The sequence below is a fragment of the Chionomys nivalis genome, chromosome 22 (genome assembly GCF_950005125.1).
Source record: "Chionomys nivalis chromosome 22, mChiNiv1.1, whole genome shotgun sequence".
In the NCBI taxonomy this organism is placed as follows: Eukaryota; Metazoa; Chordata; class Mammalia; order Rodentia; family Cricetidae; genus Chionomys; species Chionomys nivalis.
The window spans coordinates 34,143,880-34,171,649 of record NC_080107.1 but is presented as its reverse complement, the minus strand read 5'-3'; the positions used below and the strand labels follow the sequence as shown (position 1 = coordinate 34,171,649).

The window sequence follows — 27,770 nt, the reverse complement described above, 5'->3', positions numbered from 1 at the left end:
GAGCTGATATGCTATGTATCTAATGTGGTTGCATTGTGGTCATTTTACTTCTCCCATCTCTGATGGATTTACTTTGGAATCTTTGTTCTCTTAGTCTTCCCTTACATTGGAGTCTGCAAAGGCACTGGGCATGTTTAGGGATACAGGGTCCTGGGATGGCTTTAAACTGCCTGTGCCAAATGGGAGAAAAAAGGCAATGTATTCAAGCCTGTATGGAAACTGCATCTTAGGGCCCCTTCTCTTTTCCATGGCTCAAAGATATCTTAATATATTCTTATTTTTAATGCTGCTGTTGTGAAAGAGATGTCAAAACTCTACTTCCAAACTCAAAAGGGCATGCTGCTGAGCTTCCACATAATTAACAGTGCAAAAAATAATTGGCAGAACAGCTATGAAATTTGTGATTGCATATCATGCTCGCTCCTCTTTGGGACTTTGCAGGGTGAGAGGGGAAACAGCCCAGAACACCAAAGAGTCAAGTCTCATGAGCAGAGCCAACATCTGTGTGGCCCTTATGAAGTGTGTTCTCGCCACACTTCCTGTTTTTAAAACAGGATTCAAAGTGGAACTTCAGCGATACCGCAAGATATTCTTGACTTTTGAGTGCGTACAAAATCAGAAGTTTAGAGGAACAGTAAAGCCAGGATGCAACGATTTATATTTAAATTTCTAAATTGGGAATCTGGGATTTGGGGGAGAGATTTATAAAAATCAGTGGGTCTCTCAGGCACGTGCAGAATTGTCTTGATTTTTCCATATCTTTGTTAGTCATTCATCATTATTGTGTACCACCGGAGAAAGCATCAGTGTTTTATCATGTGACTTAAGTGAATGACATAGTCAAAGATAAACGAAGGGGAATCTGAGCAGGAATGAAGATGCAATATGAACAGAATTGCTACAGCTGGTATTAGCAATAATTTCCATTACAAGGCAATGTTATAATTGCAATCTCTTTTTTTTAAAAGATTTATTTATTTATTGTATATAGCATAATCTGCCTACATGCATGCCTGCAGGCCAGAGGAGGGCACTAGATCTTATTACAGATGGTTGTGAGCCACCATGTGGTTGCTGGGAATTGAACTCAGGACCTTCAGACAAAGCAGGCAGTGCTCTTAACCACTGAGCCATCTCTCCAGCCCCTATAATTGCAATCTCTTAATGTGTGTGACTTATAAAATAACCTGTATCCCTAACATATCCACATAGAGGAAAGTATAGCAAGCAATGATGTTCATCGTTGTCTGATTTCAGGTGGGTACCAGGAGAAATGGCATATAGTCCCTATAGACAGGGAAGACGACAACACAAGGATTGCTGAAGAAAGACAAGAAGCGTGGTGTAGCAAGATGTTAACAACGTAAGGTCAGATGGAAGAGGAAGCAGTGGTTAGGGGAGGGAAAACGAGCAAAAACCAAGAGCAATTGGCAGGAAGAGTCATTCAGCTAAGGGAAAGCTCTGAAATAGGGAGATTGTCCCTAAGCAAATCATCAGGAAAGCCAGAATTTTGCATGTAACCCTGCCTTTTGACAGTAGTACATCACCAGGCAATTTGGCTTTAAAATAAGCATAAGAATGCAATTTGTGGGGGATACGAAAAGTTGCACAAATGTGGAAAAGCAGCAAGTTCTCTAAATGGTGCATGGTGGGACTCTGCAAATACAGTGTCTAGATAGTCTCAGTCAGAAGACAGAGGCTTCAGCATGGATGCATACCTCACTAATATGACAAACTTCCTACATGTAGACTTTGAACCCACTGAGTAATGTGGAATAGCAAGCCTTGAATGCACTCGGAGAACTTCACTTAAAAATAAAAGACCTTTCTAGAGGAAGGTAAAATGCAATTATTTTAATGTGAATTGAAGTGTAATACATGGCCTCAATTTTTCTTTCATACCCATTGAAAGAACTCTTTCTGATCTAATATTCAAATAGATAAGTTTTATAGCACATTCAGATAGGCATACTTAAAAACAACACTAAGGAATTCTTAGAACAGCTTTCCTCTAAACAACTTTGCTTATTATAACTGAAATATGTTAGAGTATAACTATTTAGTGTGCACAACGTATTCATTTTGTTACATGAACATGAAACCATCTCAGCATTTAATCAATAGGACAAATATCCCTATCACTCCCACGCCTCCTCCTATTCAATAACAGCTAAGCTATTACCGCCCTCACTTTCTTCTTTCTCCTTAAGCATTTGCTCTTTGGGTTTCTGTCCCACGTTGACTTGCACGTTTTTAGAACACTGTATAAAGAAGATAGCAGAACAAATGCTCTTCTATTCATTTCGAGACAGGTTCTTGTTATATAGACCAGGCTGGCCCAGAGTTCACCACCCTTCTGCTTCAGGTTCCCAAGTGCTGTAATGACAAATGTGTGAGACCACAGCTATCTATGTTTCGAATTGTTCCATTTTTCCTTGGGACTGGCTTTATTCAGTTGACGGAATGAGTTATTGGTTCTTCATCTCAGTGTCCGTGGATAGATTATTCTGTTTGTAAGACGTTTACTATGTATGTGCATATATATCTGTAGATGGGTGCACACAAGTATAGTTGCCCTTGGAGAACAAAGGCTTTGAACCCCTAGAGCTACAATTAAAGGCTGTTGTGAGCAGCCAACTATGAGCAGAGTGATCAGGACTTGGGTCTTCTGAAACAGCAGAGCTCTTAACTGCTGAGTTCCCTCCACTTTGTTTTCATTGTATAGATACACTAGAATTTACTCCTCTGTATTGCTTTTGGTGGACTCACGGACACATTTCGCCTTCTTTGCCAGCGTTATTGGGAAAGCCCTTAGTCCCTTTGCATTTATCTCCTCTGTAAAACTTGAATTGAAAGCTGTTTCATAGGAGCTTTAGAGAATCAAGAAATGAACGAATGTGAAGATTGACTACCATGCACTAAAAAAATTCTGGATACATTTCTAAGTTCTTGTAATTTTCTTTTTTATGGCAGTGTTTCAAAACAGGGTTTCTCTGTGTAGCCTTGGCTGTCCTGGGACTCACTTTGTAGTGAGAATGTCTTCAAATTCACAGAGACTCGGCTGTCTCTGCCTCCTGAGTACTGGGAATAAAGGCATGCTTCACCACTGCCTAACTAGTTGTAATAATTTTCTAATTGCTGTTTATTGTGAGATAATACTTTTTTTTGTTTTTTGGATTTTTCTTTTTTCTATTTTTTTTATGTATTTATTTATTTATTAAAGATTTCTGCCTCCTCCCCACCATCACCTCCCATTTCCCTCCCTCTCCCCCAATCAAGTCCCCCTCCCTCGTCTGCCCTAAGAGCAATCAGGGTTCCCTGCCCTGTGGGAAGTCCAAAGACCATCCACCTCCATCCCGGTCTATTAAGAGGAGTATCCAAACTGCCTAGGCTCCCACAAAGCCAGTACGTGCAGTAGGATCAAAAACCCATTGCCATTGTTCTTGAGTTCTCAGTAGTCCTCATTGTCTGCTATGTTCAGCGAGTCCGGTTTTATCCCATGCTTTTTCTGACCCAGGCCAGCTGGCCTTGGTGAGTTCCCGATAGAACATCTCCATTGTCTCAGTGTGTGGGTGCCCCCCTCGCGGTCCTGAGTTCCTTGCTTGTGCTCTCTCTCCTTCTGCTCCTGATTTGGACCTTGAGATTTCAGTCCGGTGCTCCAATGTGGGTCTTTGTATCTGTCTCCTTTCATCGCCTGATGAAGGTTACTGTTCAGGAGGATGCCTATATGTTTTTCTTTGGGTTCACCTTCTTATTTAGCTTCTCTAGGATCACGAATTCTAGGCTCAATGTCCTTTATTTATGGCTAGAAACCAAATATGAGTGAGTACATCCCATGTTCCTCTTTTGGGGTCTGGCTTACCTCACTCAGGATAGTGTTTTCTATTTCTGTCCATTTGCATGCAAAATTCAAGAAGTCATTGTTTTTTACTGCTGAGTAGTACTCTAATATGTATATATTCCATACTTTCTTCATCGATTCTTCCATTGAAGGGCATCTAGGTTGTTTCCAGGTCCTGGCTATTACAAACAATGCTGCTATGAACATAGTTGAGCATATACTTTTGTTGTATGATAAGACATCTCTTGGGTATATTCCCAAGAGTGGTATTGCTGGGTCCAGAGGTAGGTTGACAGGATTTCTCCATAGCTTTTGGTTCCTGTCCTGGAACTAGCTCTTGTAGACCAGGCTGGCCTCGAACTCCCAGCGATCCACCTGCCTCTGCCTCCCGAGTGCTGGGATTAAAGGCGTGTGCCACCACCGCCCAGCTGAGATAATACTTTTTCATATTAAAACACATTGTTTTCCCTAGCACAGTGGTACACATCTCTAACCCTAGCACTGAAGGTAGGGACAGAAGGGTTAGGGACTCTAAGTCCAGGGAAAATATACAAGACCCTATCTCAAAACCACAACACAAACACACAAAAACCCCCATCTTTGCTGCATATTTTAGTACCTATTTTTCTTGATCTCTATTATGATTCTAATTCCATTTCAAACCTATGGATAACAATACTCTTGATTCCTCTAATGTAAGAAGACTTCTGAGTTATATTTCCTTTGAGTTATATTTCCGTTGAGTTATATTTCCTTCCAGAATTGATGAGGCATTGCTTTGTCTAATGTTGTACCCAGGTGCCCAGTATTGACAGTACAATTTCCAGGCAGGAAAAGGTTTGCAAGAAGCAGTTGGGATGCTTGATTTGCATCATAAATGTTCTCTTAGAATTAGAAGGTGTTCTCACATGAAGGACTCTGAAGGGAGGGGGGACAGGTGAAGTATATTCTTCCTCAGGTGATGCCATGAGTCTGCTTTGTTCCCCTCACAGCTGCTTCTGTAAAGTGTGCCTACACAGGGGTTGCCAAAGTTAGACTCTTTCTGTGGCATATATACCACAAATAAATAAAATGTATAGAAAAATAAGTAAACGGTGTTTTTCTTTTTCAATATATTCCTCTTAAATATTATGTCCAATGGATGTAGCAGAGTTCAGTGGTCAGGTGCCAATGGACACAAGAATTTTAATTTCTTCCTGGGGATATTGCGAGAGGGGTCCTTTAGGTCTGTTTGTTTTGCTCTGACACTAATTCTACTTTTGATTCAAGTAACTTTCTCTCTCTCTGTCTCTCTCTCTCTCTCTCACACACACACACAGTGCTAGTGGCACACACAGTGTGCATACAAAACTGTCAAGGATGAAAAGGCTGTATCCTTAATAGAGAAGAGTTGGCACCATCACCCTATTTGAAAACCTGCCGTATATAGAAATTTCTCCTTTTTTTAAGATTTTTATTTATCTTTATTTATTTAGTTTTTATTTATTTATTTATTTTTTAACTAGCTCAGCCATAAAGAACACTGACTGTTCTTTCAGGTGATGGGGATTTGATTCCCGGGCCTTATGCAGCAAGTTTGAATCTATCTTTAAGACCAGTTCCAGGTGATCTGATACCCTCTTCTGGTTTCCATGGGCACTGCGTGAAAATGTTGCCCAGACATAGTGCAGGTAAAGCATCCACACATAAAAACCAAAATGGTAAACAAATATTTTTAAAAGATTTTATTTTTAAAAGACGTGAATATGTGAGTGTGGGTTTGGGCACATGAACGCAGTACCCATGGAAGCCACAAGAGAGTATTGGGTCTGCTGGAGCTGGAATAACTGCAAAAGCTGTGAGCTGCCCAAGGTGGATGCTGGAATCTGAGATAGCTCTGCAGGAGCAGTAGGTGGTCTTAGCTGTCTTAGTCATCTTTCTGTCCCAACACAGAAGTTTCTAATAGAATTAGAGGAGCTAGGAGCTGTGCTGCTTAAAAATGTCTGTTGTCTGTCAGGATGGAGGGCAGCACTGTTAAAAATGAGCACCAAGAGGCAACTGGCTCATTCCTACTGAGAATGCTTCAGACCACTGAATTTTAGTGACGCGATGATGAAGAGGCATGTCCACTCACTAACAGGTTTTCATATAAAGTGTTTCTATTTATAATAATATAATGTTTTATACTTCACCAGGATAAGCAGTGGTGCGCGGACATCTACAAATTGTGATAGCCCTTTGGAAGCACTGAATCCTGCCCACCAAGCTCCAGGAGCTGTGCAAATGAGAATCAAAAATGCCAACAGCCACCACGACAGGCTGAGCCAAACTAAATCCATGATCCTCACCGATGCTGGGAAGGTCACTGAACCTGTAAGTCAAATACTCCAAACATGTCACTTTCTCTGAGCAGACAGATAAAAAGAGAGAGAGAGAGAAAAAATGCTAATTAGCTTTGTTTTGTTTGTTTACCTAATGTACACCAGAAAACTATTTTGTAATGGATTTTTATCTTGCCTAGTTATAGTCATAATAACATCCCCAGTTACAAGAGCAGAGCTGGGCCTAATCCAGAGCGATAAAGGGGATGGGGAGTCAGGCTGAAGAGCACCTTTGACTCATTTTAAGGGCCTCTGCTATCATGCTTCAGTGTCATAAAAATAATGAGGTTATGCTAGCATGCGGCGTTTGTACTTCCAAATACAGTACATCACTTTGAAAAGCCAGAGGCTAAAATTAGCTAAGAGTGAACTGAGGGGGGAAAAAATCAACAACTTAAAAAATGTGAAAATCTCTTTCTTAAAATCTCCCCGTAATAGAGAAGAGTGGAAAGTGTGGTTTGCTTTGCGGTGGGCTCCAGCGGCTGCAATGGTGCGGCGATTTAAGGTTTGGAGAGGAAGCCATTTTGTTCCGATAATGTGTCATTAGAAGGATTTGAAATAAAATAGTTAGAGATGAACTCTACTGCCAATTGTGTCCCTGGCCCTGCACGCATCCTGAGCCACTAAACCCACTGATTACGATGAGTCTCCTCTGGTTAATTTTCCACCATAATGGTGGTAACTTGCAGCTGAGGCCATAGAATGTTACAAAATTATTTATGCAGTGTTAGCCACTCTTTTGGACCCGAGATCTATTTTGTTTGTCACAGAGAGAGGAGGAGTGAGAGATAAGTTAGCTGGGGACAGACTGCAAGTCCCAGTCACCGTGCAGAAGCATGTGAGCTATTAATTGAGTACTCTGATGTTATCATAAGGGCGTATGAAATATTCAGCTCCCTGAGTTATTCAATGAGGTAAACTGACTGAGTAGACTGTTACCAATCCTATTTATTTTCCACTTTTCACTTGTATTTCAAGTGCAAAATTAACTCACAACAATCTCAGGGGGTTGAGAAATACATAAATTTAATCCTTTCTTCCTCAGGTGTTGTAGGCAGATGTAACATGAGAGAGCCCGTGTTGGGCTAGTGAGAAACCCATCCTTAGACGAGGTAACTCATGAGCAAAGCCTTTGCCTTTATTGACTTTCTCATTTACAAGGATTGTCTGCTGGGAGGCACAGCACCGTCAGCTGCCTCCGCTTTCAAGCCAGCCTAACTGTTTCTCGACTATGAACATGAGACAGTGGTTGGAGTCAATTACCGGACTCTCTATATGTTCCCTCCAGAAGAACTGTACCTTGAGAAAAGTTTAGAAGTTAAGTATATTTAATGATGCCTAGCATATTTTATTGGCTGTGTTTAACAAAAGGCACAATGCCGCAGTTGTTTTTGACAAGCATGAAAACATCACAGCATGAGACTGCAAAAGGAATTATGGAGAGAAATTACAAGTGATCCATCTCTCAATGAATTATCCACCTCAATAGCCCGCAGAACTCAGCTACCAATTAACACCTACTTTATTACATGTTGGGATGTACTTAATAACTTTCATGTGTTTATGCACTATTACCTTGACTGATGCCTCTTGTACAATTAGGCATAATTGGCATATCAATATGCAAAAGTTAAAAGGATTAACCCTCTTAAAACTAATGAGCATTTCTGTATCCAGCTGCTAAATGAGACAAAATTAGCATTTTTTACTTTTGGGCAGGATTTTATCATGCAGTTTCTCATTGTTGGTATTACCTTGTTACATAACTTTAGTTTGGGGGGTTGTAGGCTGGACGACTGGAGAAAAAAAAAAGAGTTTTCCAAAGTTAAATTAGCTGTAATTATCCCAGTTTTTGTTTCCGCGTTCTTAGTCTGAGCAATATGGATTCCTCGATAAGGAACAAAAATAAAAGTTACTTCTGGTTATGTGTACTCTGTGCATAATTATATAAAAGGGGTATGTTAGTGAGGATATGTCATTTCACGGAGGAAACTTGGCTCAGAGAGCCTGTATTGAAAGCCTGCCATGGCACTAATTTTCTTTCTGTCTCAGTTCTTTTCATCTTTTTTTTTCCATGCACAATTCTCTGACTAGATACTGACAGAATGTAAAGTATTTTGGCATATTTATTCAAACAAGCCTGTTAAAGTTATCTGCTTGGTTCTTCAGAAGTTGGGTGATGGTGTGAGGTCAAGGGGGAGAGTTCGCATTTGGAAGTGGGGGCGAGATACCCTAAAAATGTGTACGCTTATTTACACAAAGCAGTTTGTTAGAAGAGAGACACACACATAGTGTCTCTATGTCTCTACAAAAGAAACACTAGGTGTTTGGAGGTCACGCATATTCTGTGTGTTTTGTTCAATAAAAATGTCTTCTTTATAATATCTGTTTATTGGAAAGTCTCATTTTAAACTACTGGACTAACTAATTGCATAAATTGTCAGATAATCCCAGTGATTTCATTATTATTTTTAATGTTTTAGGGTAAAATCAATACACTTTTTCATTATTCATAATTTTATTTATTGAGTTGCAGCATTTTTATATGACTGTGTACTTATAACATAGTATATAATATTATGTCATTTGTAAGTCTTTTAAGATTCTGAAAATTGAAGGTATTTTGAAATGCTAATGTGGTTCTACAACCCCCAGAATTACAAGCAGAGGCGAATTTGGTTGGGAATTTGGGGATTTTGCATGTGTTGTTCTCTTTAAACAGCAAATAATCAATATCAAAATTTCAAGAGGTTAATTTGATACTCAGAGAACGTTAAGGAGCTAGGACTATTGGATGTGGAAGCATGCAGGTTGCAAGAAAATTGCCTCTCCATAAAAGAAATACAGAGCATTCCAGTTGAGTGGAAAGGAGCTCCCTGGTTTCCACAGTGATCAATTGTCCCATGCAGAGGGACCCTTGAAAGGAGGGTGGCTTATTTTCCAGAACACACTAGTTGAAAAAGCAGTCGGCAAAGGGGAAAAAAAAATGGAGCAAGTGAAGTTGCCTGGCTAAGGGCAGAAAGGCCAATGGCAATCCAGCAAAGAGCTAGTGCCAAAGGTTCAGTGCACTTCGATGCCTATTTATCGTGGGGATGCTCCAGTCTACCAGACAGTTTAAAATAGATATTAATGAACAGTTTAAGCAGTCCAAACCAGGAAGCTGAAAACACAGGATCTGCAGGCTGGAGCCATTTCAGCATTTAATGTTGGTGTCTTCAGCAGTGACAAGCATGAATATTCACCATTCCCATCCCGCAAACCTACAGAAGGGCATTACTACATTCATGGCCATCATGAAGAGGGAAATATGTTTTCACTGATGTTTCGATGAGGACTTAGGTCAAGCCATCCCTGAGTGTTAACATACGAGATTCCTCTCACCCCCATTAACACACTGCTCCTGATCTCTCCCTCTCTTCTCTGTCTCTCATTTCAATGTATTATCAGAAGAAAGAAGAAACAAATTTCTTTTGTTTCTTACTTCTGTCGTTATAGGACACTTGCCAAAGTTGTGGCTAGCCAAAAAGGCAGACATAAAAATCACTACTAAAAATATAAGCCTTCTGTTTAGCAGACTTTTTGAGAAATATTATGAGATTGTAGGGCATGTCCATATTTACTTCAAATCAAGCTTATAGTTAGGTTTGAGGCTTTGTTTGGATAAATTGTCCTGAAGTGGATCCTGATATTTAATTAAAATGACACTAAATCACATTGAATTGATAAGACTTGGCATCTCAAACAAAGGTAATTGCCCGTATTGGTTTTGTGCAAAAATAGCGCTGCTTGGAAAATGTGCAGGCAACACAGACTGTCAACTCCATTTATAGATCAATATGTGAAAACCATTGATCAGGCAGGCATGTGTAACAGTAACACTTTGCATTTATTTGTTGTTTTTATACCACATTAAGGCTTACAGGATTATAGACTTCCTAAATATTTTGACTTCCTCATAAATATATGATCTGTTGCATGTTAATTAAATGAGAGTCTGCAGCCATTTCTAAAATTGTTTTTAGTTTGATGATTTTCCTTTTATTGCCGTGGATCGTATGATCTGAAAATGGATTAGTTTCCTTTTGCATAAAGATTATTAAAGCTTATTTTAATGTGTCCTATTTAATGTAAGATGTGCCTACCGCTTTGCTTTGGAAAACATAGATACAGGCTGTTATTTTCTCTTAGTGAGTGACTGATCTGTTTTTTATTAACTGGGCATTCTCGGTGCACAGGGTAGAATTATTTCCTGACATATTCTGCACACCCTGAAGATAACAGGTCTTCTTGATTTCCCTGATAGAATTTGTTTTCCTTCTTTTCTTTTTATCTAGCTCCGTGACACAGGCATCTGATCGAACGTTACGTAGAAAACAAACTGATCATTTCAATTAAATTTTAAAAACACACGCCAATGCAATTTGAATTCTATCTTTCTGATTTGAGAACGAGCCTCGTGAACTGTTCTTCTATACTACATTCTGCAGCTGAATCTTCCTTATCTCATCAGCGTAAGGACAGTGTTTTGTTCCTAATCTTTATTGGACTATTGTAGATGACATTTGTGAGCCATTTTGGTTTATAAGGAAAGACTGGAGGACAGTGGAGTGAGACTCTCCGCAGATCCAAAGCTCTGATACGACGATGCAATCATGTGTCTTCCAGTGCAATTTTCTTTGCCACTGAGAGGTCAATTCTGTTGAAGAATCTTCTTGTACCCTCTGTAAACGTTAGCAGGGCTGCTTTCAAGACGGTATTCAGCTTTGTACACAATATTAAAATGCTACAAGAAGCAAGCAAGACTTCAGACGTACCAAGTTAAAAGAGAACGAGACAAGAACAATAAACAGAAACTCCCAGGTTGCCTAAGGTAACCGGTCTCCAGCTGTTAGCAGCCAGGCCGTGGAGGCAGATGAAAAAGTTTGTTAGTCCGAATTTCCACTTTTCTATAACATGCCCCAGAGAAGAATCAACCCCAGCCAGAGATTTCCATCCCTGTCTGGGCCACCCCATGCCATTTCATGCTGGGAAATCTTTTAACTCTATTTACCAAGTACAAATTGGGGTTCCCAAAAGGTGGGGGAAATTTGTGGTAAAATTAAAGAGTCCATACTTCAAAGAATGAGCCAGGGCTCCGGAGTTCACACATGTGGCAAGCATCGTTTTCCTTTCAACTTCAGCACGGAACTAAATTTGTTTAGGATCTCCTACTGATTGAACGTGGTGCAGATTGTGCACGAGATACATTTTTTTAAAAGTTAGTCCTCTGATTACTAATTTGAATCCAAAACTCTAACCTTGTTAGCATCTGGACTTATTTCCATAATAACAACCCCTTCAGAACCTACAAAGTAATGAATAATTGACAACAAATGAAATGTTTTGATAGTTGTCGGCACAAAGCATGTTTAATGTTTTGTGTTGCTTCCTAGCTAATTATGTAGATGACACATTTGTCAGACCTTGACTGCCATTAGAAACGTGTTTCCAGAGGGGAGAAAAACAGGCTATTCATAGAGTAATTAACTAGAATGCTCAATGACCTGTGAGAGATTCAAATCGCTGCCAGTTCAGACATTGTTTTGTTACAGAGCAGAGGGGTAATTAAAATTCCAAATTACAGTCCTATGATGGAGCATTTGTTTGTTGACAGTATACTCTTACTCTAGTTTGTTAATTCTTTTTTAAATTGCTTCTAATCCATTTTATAGCTTTAGTAGTTCGGGCTTTGAATTTACTGACAACTAATATTATGGTAAATTGTGCCTCAATGGAGGACTGCCTGCTTCAGTTTCCTGGGAGCACAAGGTGGGTGGGACAGAGATGCTCCCTCCTGAAACTGACATGCAAGGTGCTGTCAGCAGAAGGAATGTCACTGTCGTGAAGCATCTTGTTAAACACTCCGTTCCTTCCCGACTCCGGGTTAGGGGCCGCGGCTCAGTAAAAACATAGCGATAAAAAGGGAAATTTCAACGAACACCTAAAAATGCTGAAAGAGACCTGTCCCCAACAAGAAATGATGGATGAGGATATGGGTAGCCAGAAGAAAAGAGAGGAGATAACGCTGTGGGGGGCTTGAGGAGTGTGTGGAGACAGGAGTTGGGTTAATTCATGGGATACAGAAGTGCACAGAGAAGCTCAGACACATCACTCAGTGTGGCAGTTTTTGCCGCAATGCTTTCATAGCAGGTCAATAACAAACCTGGGATAACAGGTGTCACTTATGTGGCTTCCCGAGGAAGTATGAGAGACAGCTAAACAAATCTAGAGGGCTAAACTAGCCTAGAAAGACTCAGCCCCAGTATGGCATTTATTTAGGTTGCTGAAAGTGAGAATATAGTTTTATTAAAAAGATCTGACAGAAATCACACGGTGTTTGATGCAGGCGAGATGACAGAGGCATCCAGGGAGCGCTGATTATCCCGAAGTCACTGTCAGCTAGGATTGATTTTCACTTTCTCCATTTATGTAACGGTTCCTGTAATACAGCTGACCCCGAATCACGTTACCTTGTCATTTCTCTGCATGGATCAAGAAGAGATGAGCTGAAAATAGCTAGACACCGACCTTGAACTTGCCAGAAAAGTGAGAAGTGACAGTGGGGTTTTCTGTAGTTCATGTACAAAGAGGAAGGCACACTGTTCTCTGCTGAGTTCATCACAGCAGCACAAGGGGGCAGAGCAGCACTGGAGATCACAGGTAAGAGCTTCAGCACGGTGTGGAGAAGCCGGAATCTGTGAGAGCAGGGATCTGGTTTTTACATCTTAGTGAGACATAAAGGAGAATCACTGATGAATCAAAATCTAGAGTCCCATGATGTTCATAGTCAGTAATCTGAAATTATACATTCTAATTAAGGAGGTTACCTAATATTCCAAGTGCTTTTCCAACTGATTATCTGCAGTATATCTTCTTTAATTCATCTTTTACCCTACCCTCCAAACAACTCCGCACTGTAGTCAGCATTAGGAAGAGAGTCTTAGGACACGCTCCAAAGGTGACCTGCCATTTTTAGGAAGGTAAAAGCCAAGGTAAAGAATGGGTTTTGCCAATGAATTCAAGTTTGCCTGTATGTTGTATCTTTTCCAGGTTTAACGTTTGCATTAATTTTCAAAAATCACCTTTTATTAGACCTCCATTACAGGCAAGGTCAATTTAAAACAAGGCATAGTGAATAGTCCTTTCCTTCCTGAAGATGAACCATCATTGATTCATAAGTAGTGTTCACACAGTTCTCCGTGGTAGGCAGAGGACAGAGCAAACAGCAAACAGCAGCTCAACTAAACTCCAGGTTATAAACACTTGATGTAATTCCATGCCATCTTTGCATGTGTGATGGTTCATTGATATCTTTACAAATCTTGGTAATACCTAGATATTTTCTTACATACAGTAGATTCTGCATTTCTTTATATAGGCTTATAGCATATGTGAATGCATACGGAGTTCTGTATCTGCATATATAGTATGTATACATATCTATAAAGAAACACCACACAAGTAAGCATATGCATATTTGTATTACATGATTTTGTACTCATCTTTATTTCTGGAAAATTATATATATATATATATATTGCAGACAGACATATCAATATAAGCTTATTAATCTGTGATAGGTTCAGCTCATTATGTAGTGGCAATCTTAAGTTTTTAAAAAATAAGTGGAATCTTAATTTATTTTTAGGGCACAATAAACTGGGGATTGTTCTAGCACCAAAAATGAGTCCAAAAACACTTTCAGTACATAGATCATTACAGAATTTTTTAATACCTAGATTTTTGTCCTCTGGTACATGGAATGTATCAGACCTCTGACTTCTGGTTTGGAGAAGGGAGTGTGTCAGGGGGCATTTGGATGCTCAAAGGTCTGAAGTGTGCCGGTGTGTGTGTCTGTGTGTGTGTGTGTGTGTCTGTCTGCCTTTGCGTGATGCTGAGGCCTTTGAGGGAAGTCCTGAGTAGCTGTCTGAGAGTCTCACAGACTTTGTCTTCCCACTCCTGTTCTGAGGGGTGGAGAGAGCGCACAGACCTCCAGGTGCCCTCTTCTAGACGGTGTGGTAAATCCATCCCTAAATGGTTGATTAGCCTCGGCTTCTGAGGTCACCAATGACATAAAGCCGTTGAGGGCTAAAACAATTCCCCGGAGTCTGGGTTTGGATTTTACTTTCCTCTCGTCTCTCTCTTTAGCTTGCAAGGCTTTTAATAAGGGACTTCACTCCCTGATGTGTTCCGATTCGGTTTATTGTTGCCATCTGTTTAGTTATTCTCTCAGGTTTGTGTCGGAAACCGTGCAAGTCTTTTCTCCAGCCTTTGAGTCCCTGTGTTCCTAAAGAGCTGTGGGGAAAGCATGTGTCAGTTTTCAAAGAGCATATTAAAACCTGATAAGCAGAACCATCTCCAAACTCCGGCGTGGAAGACTGAGGCATTATTTTGTCCGTTAATGCTTGTTGCAACTCATTAGCAAATGTACAGCCTCGTGGCTCTGGCAGACGTGATGCCGTCTCGGCTCCACACAGCCTCCTACGAAGCTTCTCTCAGGTGAAAGATTTTGTGATTCCTATTTACTTTCAATGCCTTGACAATAAGTTTACAGGGGCAGGAGGTGGGGGATTTGAGCTGTAACAGTACAAGTGTTTGTCATATGTCAACTGGGTTTAAGGGTGCGCTAATGTCAAAAAGAAGCAAGTGTGTGAAAACAAGGATGGCCTCTTTGGGGAAAGAGGAAAAAATGAAAGGGGACTCAGAATTTCTTTATCTTTCCCTGTTCCCCAACTCCCCTTAGTCCTCCATGTTTCTCATTACAACTGCTATATTACAGCATTGAATCTTTCTCTGTTTTTTTTTTTCCACCCTGAAAGTCAGCATCATGATTTTTCTCCAGTGGACACTATTCTCACATTTTATCGGATGCATTTTTTTTCCCTACGCATAATTCTTTGAGAAACAATGTAGTGGCTGACATAGACTAGTTATCAGGTCATATCAACATTGATTTGTATTCTGGCATTTGGGTAAAATAGCACACACGGAAGCAAATCGGTGTGTCAATATCCAGAGGTCACCCAGAAATTCCAAAGAGGAATAAATCCAGCCTACTTACACCCTGGATCAAAGAAGCCAAATAACTGCAAATTAGAAGGAATTTCAATGAGTGACCTTATTTTTCCTGAGATTCCAAGATGCTCTTATATTATGTTTGGTGGTATTCAGAAATGGCAGCCTTGTTTTTATGCACTGCTTTCCCAAGGCATCAGAAACAGAGGTGATCAGAATGCTGCTCCTTTATGCAGTGTGGGTCGTCACACTGTGTCTAGCCTAATGCTTATACAGGATCTCTGGCATGGAGCAGTAATGGTTGACCTGAACTTCCTCTGTTAACTTTGGGCACCTGACCTGCTCTCTTTCCCACAGGGCGAAAAGGAGTTACAGTTTCATATACGCAATGAGAAGGGACATGTGTCTCCTTGAATTGAATTGTCCTGGATCATATCATGTAGCACCAAGTGACCCAATATAGAAAGACAGGAAAACAAAGTGACAGTTTGGTTTAATATAAACTAACATCAAGAAACCCAAACCTCCAGGCTCACTGCCAGATCACAGAGACTGAGAGTTGGTGTTTTCTTCGTAAATTTGTTTAAGGCACAGTCTTTAATCAGAGGTACAAGGTTAATGAAGATATAAGCCCAGCATGGGTCAGGCAAACTGGGTGTAAGTACCGCAATTTTGAGAATCCACAGGAAAGCGAATCTGGCTGCTACTTGACCATACATCACACACTGGGGTCTCACCTATTGATCACTGCCCGACAATGGGCAACCCTTCCCAGCGGCTTCCTCTTTCACTATGAATTATTGACAGTGTTAATGCCAATAGCACACGACCAAATAGACAAGAAAGACATTTAAACTCCTGATGTAGTAGCTTTAACTTCTTCTATGCTATTAAAAGCGGGAGGGAGACAGAGAGGGAAGCACTTACACACAGTGATAACGTGACATTCTTGAAGTTCTTGTCTACAGCTGAAACCTATCCTCTCCACATGCACGCTCTTCTTTTTATTAAGTGATCACTAGGTCAGTCCCACCTGTGTATCCTTCGAGTTTCCCCCAAATAGAAAGCAGAACAGGTCAGCTGCTCCCATTTACACATTCATTTGCTCATGGACTTCTTCAACAAACGTGTCTTGGCACTCTCTACAAATGTTAGAATTGCTGTGGAAGCAGGGCTACAGAGCAGAGAGTGCTTCTGTCTCCTGGCAGGTTACCTACCCTTTGAGTGAGGTTAACTCCTAATCCTTGTGGACCAGGGCTCAGCCTGCCCATTTCATGGCAGCAGTGCTGCCTCAACTCTTGGTGCTGTTGCTAGGATCGCCAGTTTTCATTTTGACCCACATGCACAATGCTTGAAAATGCCCAGGGAACCAAGCAATATTCTTTATTTTTACTTCCCGTAGGATGTCTTTCTGTGGTGGTAGATCACAAATAAAATTATTTTTCTTTTTAAAACATGGTTAAAATTGTGGGTTTCCACATGATTTTAAACACCCGTATGTATAGTTGGACACCTCTTCTGTGCCCTGTTTGCTGGATGCACAAAGGTTCACAGAGGATGATGTTGACAGCTGATGAAGCTGTCGTTGTTCTTATCTGGCTAAGTGTGTTAGTTCTCTTCTACTCACTGTTGAGTTTGACTCTTCCTTTGTACTGGTAAAATTAATGATAAATTGAATTGGTGTTAAAATAATACTTTATGGCTAAAAATAAAATATCAATATATTTGTTTGTCTCATCTTTGTTCTTGATTTCAGTACAAACTGAACACAGACCTAATTTAGACATTTACAGAGGAATCAAAACTGTCATGTTCTGGCCTTCTAAAATTTTCACTTGGTTCTTTGCTTCGAGGTTTGGTGGAACTTTATCCTTCAGGTCCTCATGATTTACGAAGTCATGTGGGATTGATTGCAGCTTGTACTCGATCTAATTTATAAGCCTATCAGAGCAGCCCCTACCATTAGTGCTTTTCTGTCTAGGTAAGATGAACAAACCACTATCGCCCTTAAAATTTGTCACGAATCTTGTGCTTACACTAGATCAAAAGCGACATTATCCATGAAGGAAAGCCCGGACCACAGGGTGAGTCACTGAAGAACTATCTTGAGGCGTATTCCACCCAGAAGTAAGGAAGGAAAAGGAACACTTATATGAGAAATTTATTGAATTGCTTAGACATGCTAGAGCGGAGACACAGTGTTAGTGTCAGTGAGATATTAAGATGAACTACTCTGTTAACAGCTCTGCCTACAGAGAAGTGCTTTTCTGATCTTAATCACCTGATCATGCACCAGACGGAACTATTGAATCCTTATAAGTTTTTGTTTCTCCCATATGGTATAAGTAAATAGCTGTCTATCTACAAGAATGGATAAAGAAATATGCACTAGATTCCGGACGTACTAAGTGGTGTTACTCCTCACCTGCTGAGCTTCACCCATGCTGCTCTTTTCCATGGCAAGTCTTCCACCTCTTTAGATGGACCAGTCTTGGATGACCTCTGCTTCCCAAAGATCATCATCCTGTACCTAGAAGTCTGAAAAGTGCTTTTCACCTACAATGTATAGACTTTCTAGAGACTGTTCTCATCAAAGTCTACCCTGACTTTTTTCAAGTGCTTTCTCTGAGGTTGATAGATTACAAACAGCTGCCCTATCTGCTGATACAATTGAGTCCCCAGGTATCTGTATTCAGGTGAAATGGGTTTGGTTTTTATTTAAATTTTTTTTTTTTTTTTTTTTTTTTTTTTTTTTTTAGAATTTTTGAATGTATATGCTTAGCTAGAGCTGTGATGCCTTCTTGAAAGTCATATGACCTGCTTGGTCCTTAATGCCACAATGAGTGCCTTACAGCCACGGACTGGCAGCCTTTTCCCATGTGAGGACACCATGCAGAAAGTCGGAGTGTGCCGAGTGTCTTTACACATGGGAACTCAGACGCTGACAGTTGCTCCTCATAATTTTGGAAATGTAGTCTCTACCACATTTCAGTGACAGTATAAAAACAATCTTTCTTTATAGCTAAAGATGAATTTTCTTACTCAGATTTTTCTCCTTCGGGTTTAATTTCAATTTTAGACTCTTACACTGTAAATTAACAAACATCTTGCTGCCTCTTAGACAACACTAAAAGCGTAACTGTGTTGTGTAAGGGAATGGTGTTCTCTTGTCAGCGAGTTATAAATACTCTGTTTACTCTGGGTTATCTGTGGCTTAACTGTCACATGTTTTGTAAAAAAAAAAATCATTCTGAAATGATGGGAGGCTGCTTTGGAAGTCAGAACAGCATGTGGCGACTCAGAACGCTCATCAGAAGGAACACAACAGGCCCTCAGAAGCAGCGAGGCACGAGACGAGATGCACTGGATCTTATCCCAAATTAAGCCAGCTTAGTCTTGAGTAATAATCGAATCCCTTACCCTTTATCATGCAGTTTTGACTAATTAATCTGAACTTGAAGTTTTTGAAACTTTGTGTGAATTTTTATCTCCTTTTCTGGAGCATGTGAAAACCCCTAAGAAGGGGAAACACACAGGAACACGAACTCTACAGATACAGTCTCAACTTAGCAACTCAGACCTAAAACTTCTCCAGCAGCCGGTGTTTTATCCAATAGAAGCCTTTATAGAAACAGAACAGTAGTGTCACGCGAGGAGAAAGCACTCCTCAGGAGCACAGATCGGAGGCCTCGCAGGGCATCTGGGTTTACAGTTGGGATCCTGCTTGCGGCAGCTCCGTTTCACTCTTCTTCCTTCTGTCTTTTTAATTGCACTGACATTTTAACATTGCCACTGCCCTACGAAAATTTCTATTTGTATTTAGAATGCTTCTGTGATAAGCTGGTTCCTCAAAGGACTGTCAAGAACCCATAGAAACTAAGCCGCTGCTGTCCCATCTAAATGACTCAGTGCCCCTCAAGCTTACAAGAGGACCCCCAATGATGAAGCTTCCTAGTGGTTGTTTGAGCCACCAATTCTAATGTTAATGTCTCCAGTCCAACTTTGACTTGCCCAGTGAGGCCATGTGAAACTCCATCATTTAGTCAAATCAACACACACAGATCTCTTGGGTTGTTGGTTCTATAACAAAAATTCCTGGTTCTATGTAGGAATAAGCCTTTGAAAGAGGAAGGCAAAATGTTTCATACATTGGAGAGGTCATTTTCATAAATAAAACTTCATGAATCTTTATCCTTTGCTGATTTCTGGTGACAGAAATGATTGTGCCCATGGCCATAAATCACCAATAAAAAAAAATCAAAGATTTATTTGGCTAAGAAGTGGCCCTTCTTGGTTCTGTCAGAGTTGTCAGGGGTCAGTGTCCCTTTCAGTATAGTACAAGGTCCAAGTTCAAAGACTGAATCAGTCACATTTCAGTCAGTGAGGACTAAGATACTTTAGGGATTATAAAGTTGGATGTGTTTCATACCCTCACAGATCTCCATGATAGTCCTTGCAATGTGTTTTTCCACACCATACAGTAATATGAGTCCCTTGATTATGAATCTGGGGTAGTGCTGGCCAGTTTTGGGGACAAATCCTGGCTCTGCCCACTACTGACCACATTAGTGTGGACTCATGACAAGGATTTTCAGTGCTCTTAGTAAGACAAATGTAAAAGTCAGGAGGTAGTGGTACCCGCCTTTAATCCCAGCACTCGGGAGGCAGAGGTCTAGAGATGAGTTCTAGTACAGCCAGAGATATGCAAAGAACCCCTATCTCAAAACCAAAACAAAATAGAAGAGTAAAGATACCTGTCATCTACAGAAAAATAAAGAGGAAACAATATGATATGTACAAAGAGTCTGTGGGTGTTTGTACAGTAATTTAGCTTTTTATTAAGTCACTATGTTGATTAAACTAGCCATCCTGCCATTCTATCACGTCCTTTCAGTAAAGAGGTTGTGAATGTCCATCCATGTTCTGACCTATTCTGATTAAAACCAACTTGAGTGCTTATTCAGGTTCTCCTTGATTTCAGCTTGGCTTCTTACTCAGCTCTTTGAAATATGCTGTTATTTTAATGCTTGTTGAATTCTCTCTTTTGGCCTGACTCATGGTTAGCTTTTGCATTACACTAATATAAATGTTTAACAATTGGAGCTGGGCAGTGGTGGCACATGCCTTTAATACCAGCACTCAGGAGACAGAGGCAGGCGGATCTCTGGGAGTTCGAGGCCAGCCTGGTCTACAAGAGCTAGTTCCGGGACAGGCACCAAAGCTACAGAGAAACCCTGTCTCAAAAAAAAAAAAAAAATGTTTAACAATTGGAAGCATCCACTATGTGCTTGGAACAGTGCTGTATAACAAAAAATTTTCTTAACCCTTAACAGCAGCAAACTGACGATGGTGGTAAAATGAAACTCTAAGAATGTCTAATACCAAAGCTGGGCTTCCTGTGGGGTGTTTCTTACATTAGCCCAGACGGGAATGAGTGAGAGTCAGGAGTATCACTGAGTTTATACCTACTAAATTTACTAAAACCAATTAAAACTTAACTTTCTATGCTCAGTTTTATGTCAGGTTTACTTTTGTCTGAACTCTACAGCAATTATTCACCTTTTAAATTATATAATTATTTATTATTTATAGCCATGGTATTCTTCCTGTATTTATAAACTTTCTATCTTTCTTACTGCTATTCAGTAAGAAACTATAGTTTTATAGTGCAAAGCACCTACTTGATTGAAAATGTCTCAAATTCAGACCTCATGCCAAATATTGCCAAAATTATACTGAATATTATTTTATAAGGCTCAAAATATTATACTATCAAAATATAATACTATCTTTCTAAATTTTCAAAGAAAATATTTATGAAAACCCATGATAAACCAACCTGCTTCCATCTTGGGTATGAAGAGGCAAGCACAGAGCCTGGAAGAGTCTTCCATACATCTGTGTTATGGTTGTTAGCTTGATCTTCTTGTGGGATTCCTAATGGTGGGAGTAAGTGTGTCTCTGACTCTTTTGCCAGCTCTTGGGACTCTTGTCCTCCTATTGTGTTACTTTGTTCAGCCTTGATATGAGGGCTTTTCTCTTGTCTTATTGTATCCTGTTTTGCCATGTTTGGTTGTTGCCTTTTGGAGGCTTGCTCTTTTCTGAAGAGAAAGTGAGTGGGAGTAAATCTGGGGCAGAGAAGAAGTTGGCAGAAGCTGGGAGGAGTGGAGAGAAAAGAAAGTGTGCTCAGAATACAGTGCATGAGAGAAGAATCTATTCTCAAATTTATTTTTTTTAAAGAAAGTCACCTTACAATAAAGACAAACTATACTCATTCCTGTTTATGCTTAAATCTGTTTCTCAGGAATTGGGCTCTGCCCCACCTGTTACCTTAACTACAAATAGTTCAGTGCTGCCTGTTCCAGGAAACAGCAACCATGCCTTTGTCCCTAAAGGTTGTTATGACCACCTGTTGTTATGGCTACATTGTTATGACCACATTATTATGACCACTTTGTTATGACTACTTTGCAATCATACCTTTGTTTCACAAGGCTGTTATGACCAACTTCTTATGCTTATGTCTTGCTTCTGTAATCCCACCTATTTGCTTGCCAAATTGCCTATTTGGAAAACCCTACTCCTGAGCTATAAAATCCATTATCTTTCACTTGTCTAATGTTAATCTCTTGAACCTTGCTCTATGGGTTCAAACCTTGTACACGAATAATGTGTACAAGGTTTGGTCATGATTTAGGTCAGTGGTCTTTCTTCTTGCATCTATTATATTGATACACAGGAAGAGCAAAGGCAAAAAATGTGCTTTACCCATCCAATAGAGAAGACACTGCTGTGGAAGAACTGAGACCAAAATAGGCAGCTCACCTCTTCCACAGACATTCAGAGAGTAAAGTAGCCCAAACTGGCAACGTCATTCTGCTCCACGGGGATTACTTTGTGAAATACTCAGAATCCTGTTGCTCTTCAGTCTTCCACATTTTTTCATTAAGAGACTGGGACACTCAAGAAGCAACACAATGGGAATCATAGGGAATTAGCAGTAGAATTAGGCAGACAGGGACCAGCAGTGACTGTGGCTGCCCTGTTAGGAACTGACCTAGAGTTAGCAGAAGCACCAGAAAAGAAGACAACATTGCAGTTTTCTAGCCATTTCTAATCAGTCTGATCTAATGGAGAACTCTGCAGGGAGGACAAAGGATGCTCCTGTTTGTGTCTTTCAAAACCCTAGAAGGCATACTTGTGGTTGTTGTCAGACTGCTTCAAGGTATACCTGGCTCCAGGACAGAAAATCATCCACCTATCTGGATAATAAATTCTACCTAGAAATAGTCATATGCCCTTTTATAAGCACTGAAGTTTGTATTTAGTTCTATGTACTGGAAAAGTGAACTAGAGGATTAAAAAGTAACATTTTGTGTATATAGAATTGTTTTCTCTCTCTCTCTTTCTTTCTCTCTCTCTCTCTCTCTCTCTCTCTCTCTCTGTGTGTGTGTGTGTGTGTGTCTATGTGTGCTAGTAACACAGAGGCAGAACTTTCCTAATCAATTTTAGTGTCAGGATAAAAATTGTCATAGACACGAGTCTTTGCCCTCTTTCTGCTCACTATCTTTCCAATGTAGCTCATTTCCTATTGCTTCTGTTTTTGTGGCCAGCAGGTGGCTGTTTTACTTTCAGGCTTTAGCTTTTCAGCTAAATGCCAGGAAAGACATGCAAGGGAAAAGGTCCATGTGCAAGTTGAACTTACTTAAATAAACAAGGGAGAAATGAAGAAAGGAAAAAGAAATAAAAGCAAAACCTGTTTAGTGATCTCTACCAGCCTTATGGTTCAGAAATGTAGCACATGTTCACATTTAGTTTCTGTGAAAATTGGGGAACTTATTCAGGATACTTATCTAATGTAAACAAAATAATTTTGGGTAGATGTAAGTACTAATAAAAGATAAACAGCCACGAGTAAATATTGAAGTGGTGGCATTCCTTATATCCTTAAGACCTTTGGAGTCTACTGTGAGTTTTGGCTTTACCGTTTGATGCACAATTAGAGGTCACTGAAGGATTCTAAGCTGATTAAGTCCCTCTGCTGAAGTAGAGAAGAGTTAGAAAAAAGGTAGAAACACAGGGGGCTATGTGGCACTCTATCATAGTCTCTGCATAGTAAATAAAGGTAGCCTGTCCTAGGTTGGTTGAGTACAGACAGATGGAATCAAAATTAAAAATATGTTCAATGTCAATGTTCAATGACAAGAAAAAATAGAAAAGGATTGGCTATCAGTAGAAAGAGGGAGGGGGCTTTTAAATGTTGTGATATGGGAGACAATGGATGGATGGCTGTGTCTATCCCTGAGCTGCGAAGAATAGAGCATCCCAGGGAATCCTCAGTTAAGATGTCAAGTACTTACGAGTTTCCAGGAATACATCACAGTGAAAGTTAGATATTGATAATCAAGTATGTGAGATAGGAGCTTCCTGTGCTTATGTCCATAAGCATTGGAGATGCATTTTGATGCCAGTCACAAACATTTAGTGATTGGTGCTGCAAAAACTGCCAAAATCTCATTAAGACATACAGTTACAGAAAAGTGACTATTCATGGATATGTAATAGTATTTATCTATATGAATCTGTGTGCTTTGATATACATGTGTGTATGTTATAATAATATTAGAAATATCTAATGTTTTAAATGTTATTTTTTTTCTCTCTTGTTCCAGAAAATCTGAAAACTTTTAACTTTTCCATAGGAAGTATCAAGTCTTGTTTAGGAGACTCATTTAGTCATTGCAATATGAGAGGAAGGGAAAATGTCAAAACTGACCAGAAAATGACACTTGGCGGCAACATGCAAAATAAATGTTCAAAGATAGAATCAAAGTGCAAACATCAGGGCAGAGGTAAAAACAAGCCGCCCACAGATTGTAGAGATAAGGCACACACACACACACACACACCCTCTTGTTTTATCTGCAGTGAACTGAATGGACATTTTCAAACCTTACTTTTCCCACTTACGGTTTGCTCCAGGATAAAATGATATGTGTTGTTAATCAGAAAAGGTTAGTGGCGTATTATTTCCTCGGTAGATGGATAGCAGACCCTAGACCAAATTGTTTATAACTTCTGTCTAAGAGTTGTTATATCTCAGGAGCAGAACACACAAAAACATCAACTCTGTGTTTGATTTAATCCACTTAAAGAAAAGAAAACCCCACAAGGAACATTATAGGATAATGGAGTATGTAAAATTAGTTGCTTTCCGAAAGGTCTTTCCCAGTTTTATCCTTCTGGGTTGAATTCCCTACCCATTTGGCCCTCAGCTCTGCAGTCTCCTGTTGGAAGAGGAATCTGCAGTACTGTACTGGTGCCCACTTTGAATCAACCTGCATTTGTCAAACAACTCCCTCTCATCCACACAGTCCCAGTGTAGCCGCCGCTTGCAATTCTCCTTTGTTTGTCCTCTCCATTTGTACCTGGTGGATTGTATATTATATTAATTCATAAAACTGGCTCTGTCAGACTCCCCACGGTTACAATTATTAAGGCCATAACTGAACCAGTTTCTCTCCTCTTGATCTTCCACCAGAAGTTCTTGTCCCGAAGCTTTTGCTTCGCATTAAAACGCTAATGATCACCTCCACCAAATTAGCAGCTTAATAATAATATAAAAACAAAGCTGAGTGAAAAGACTTTGATCGCTACCTTTGAGAGCTCTGTATTCTAACACCTCTCCCCCGCATCATTAGCAGCAATGACCTTTAATTAAAAATAAAAGACATATACAAAATACCTGAAGATGCCTTCTTTTAGCATGGCATATTCTCACATTGTTGTCTTTATAAAGAATGTCCAAACCTACTGCATTTGTTTTCCAGATCTTACAAAGACCCTACTTGTCCATAGGTTATTTTTAAGCTATATTCTAGCAATTGTGTTGTTTTTCCACAGAACTCAAGTTAGTTATACATCTATTTGAATGGTAGAAATTTGGTAAGAGCTTTGACGTTCCTATCTGACTTACATGTAAAAAGAGCTATAACATAGATGAATCCTTGTAGCTTGCCCCCACACCCACAGAGACAATGGAGGTACTTGATAGTTCTTTCATTTTCCCATCCCCTCCTGGGAAGAAAAAAATAGAATAATGGCTTTATAATGAAGTCCTTATACAAACACAGTGTCTCCTGAAACAATATTAACAGTATTTTGTAATTGATCAAGTGGGAAAAGATCTCTTTAGGTATCAATTAGACATATTAATGTTATCAATTCCCCTGCTAACTAGTAATATCAATAGCATTCTAGACTTTTCATCCTCAGATTTTAAATCCATTGCCTATTTTAAGTCATGAAGATAAAAAATTTGAAAGTGGATGCTGTAGTTGTGGACGCTGCATCCACACATAGAAGGCCACAGAGGGCTAAGAAACTATGAAACCTGAGCTTTTATGTGTCATTAGCTCTTTAATGAATCTCAAGGGCCCCTGAGCCAATGAGTTGAGAGTCTTGGGAAGCCTCTTGTCTGCCCTGAGTGGAAGAAGTGAGGGAGAGCACACAGATTACAGTGCTCAGTCCTATTAAAATATTCACAGAAGACTCATTTGAAAATGTATTAACCACATACTAAGTTAAGGCCCACCACAGATCAAATGCTAAGATTGGGGACAGGAAGCAATTGGCTGAAGTTAATTGGCCAATATTCAGGGAGGAAACTGGAAGAGAGAAGGCTGGGAAGGAAAATGCCCTGATAGCCTTTTAAGACCTGTGGTTGGCAGACGTTCTTCTGATAACGATCTGTGTCCATTGGCGTGTCTTCCCTTAGGGGGTAAGCACATGAAGAAATGGTAGCCCTGGTGCCTTCTAGAAATGGAGCAGGCGTCTGCATGTTAGAGTGGAGGGAAGGACTGGGTACTGAACGCTTTCAATCCCAACCACATTTGGGATAAATAATGCCCTCTAATCCCAAGAAGCCTCTATCTTCTTACTCTTAGTGAAGGCTTTCCAGGGAGGGCTTCCTAATGACTATACACTGAAGATTTCCTCCAGGCTGCATTATGATGACGACCTTCACAACTCGGCTTTGTTGCCAGATGTGTTTTCCAGGGAAAGAAAGTAGCAAATCCAAGTCATAGGTCATGAAGCAGAGTTGTCACCCTGCATAAAATAACGTAGAAATAATGTAACTAATTAAACAGTAAGGGATATGCAGTAGCTGAAAGAAATCAGGATTTAATAATGAATTAGATAAAATATATATTTAGCTTGAGAAAATTTTAAATACCAACAGATTTCAGGGAAGTCATTTCCCTGTTAGGCTTGAGCAAGTTCTTTTATTTTGAGAAGTTCCTCAGCGACAACTGATGAGATGAAAGGGATGATCTCATTATAAAATTATTAACAAAGATTATTTTATATGGATAAAAATGTTAAATAGGCAATTATGTGAAATTTTCTACTGTTTCTATGTATAATATATCTCCCACACAATCTCAGTTGTAATTTTCAAAAACAATTAAGGAAATTATTCAACCCCAATATAAAACTAATTTATTAATTTAGGTTATATGCCTCACATTGGTATCCATATGCAGGAGACAAACTAACAGTAAATTAATCATTATATGTTCTAATTCCCAGCTTTAGGCAGCTAGTGAAATCCTTCCATGAAAGCAGAAGAAATTTCCTTTCTCTTGACTTCTTTGTCATTTATTAAATAGTAAAAACTATGAAGTAAAAAAAATCTACTTAAACAATTCATGACTTTAACAGTCATTTTTACACATGTTGACTCCCATTTTGAACTGTTTAAACAATAAAGAACAGTTAGCGACTTTTGTACTTAGCTACTTAGTTATTGCAGATGTGTTACTACATGTTCATAACTTGTGCAGATACAGTTTGGGCAAGGGACAATAGGAAATGTCTGTATTCTAAAGTGGCATCAGTCAATTTAGGACTGGAGATTGTTTTTCTGGATGGCTTGCTTATGAGAGTAGAGAACAGTTGTCATTGTCTCCTAAAGGATTAGCTGGGCTTTAAGTTCTATTTCTTTCCACACCAGGCTGCGTCAGCTCCCTGGTAATCTAGAGACAGGTTCTTGAAGCTGTTGCTTGAGGGCAGTGTGGACATTATATTTATATAGTAGCTTTAGAAGCTTGTATAGAGTCATTTGATGGTAGTATAGGCCTGCTAAGGTATAGGAATGGGGAGTATTCACTTGAGTTGTATTTTGGAGTGCTTAGGAAATGGAATAAGTCACAAAAGAAAACCAGAAATGTGCCAGACTCCATGTCTTTCTTCTGTCTGTCATTATGGACTGACATCTTTGTCCTCTGCTTACAGTGTAGTATGGCCTTTTATAGAGAAAAGAGCTGAGCTGTAAGAATTATAATCAAGGAACTCTACCTAGCTGTATTTTGCCCATGAACCAATTCAATTTTGATTGCTGGTCAGGTTGGTGGTTCTAGGGACCTATCTGAGCAGAATGCAGTGGAGCAAGTCCATTGAATCAAGAAAGGCTTTTGCTCTATAGCACAGTTTGAAGTCAGGGATTGTGATGC

The 27,770-nt window shown here is 39.7% G+C and overlaps 1 protein-coding gene across 1 annotated transcript in view; it reads left to right on the top strand.

Annotated features, from left to right (window-relative positions):
• Positions 1-27,770, top strand: part of Arhgap15 (Rho GTPase activating protein 15) — a 598,323-nt gene that overhangs the window by 20,922 nt on the left and 549,631 nt on the right. The window contains exon 2 of the mRNA XM_057755169.1: positions 6,016-6,193. Within this exon, the coding sequence (XP_057611152.1) occupies positions 6,016-6,193 (178 nt within the window). The remainder of the gene's footprint in view (positions 1-6,015; positions 6,194-27,770) is intronic.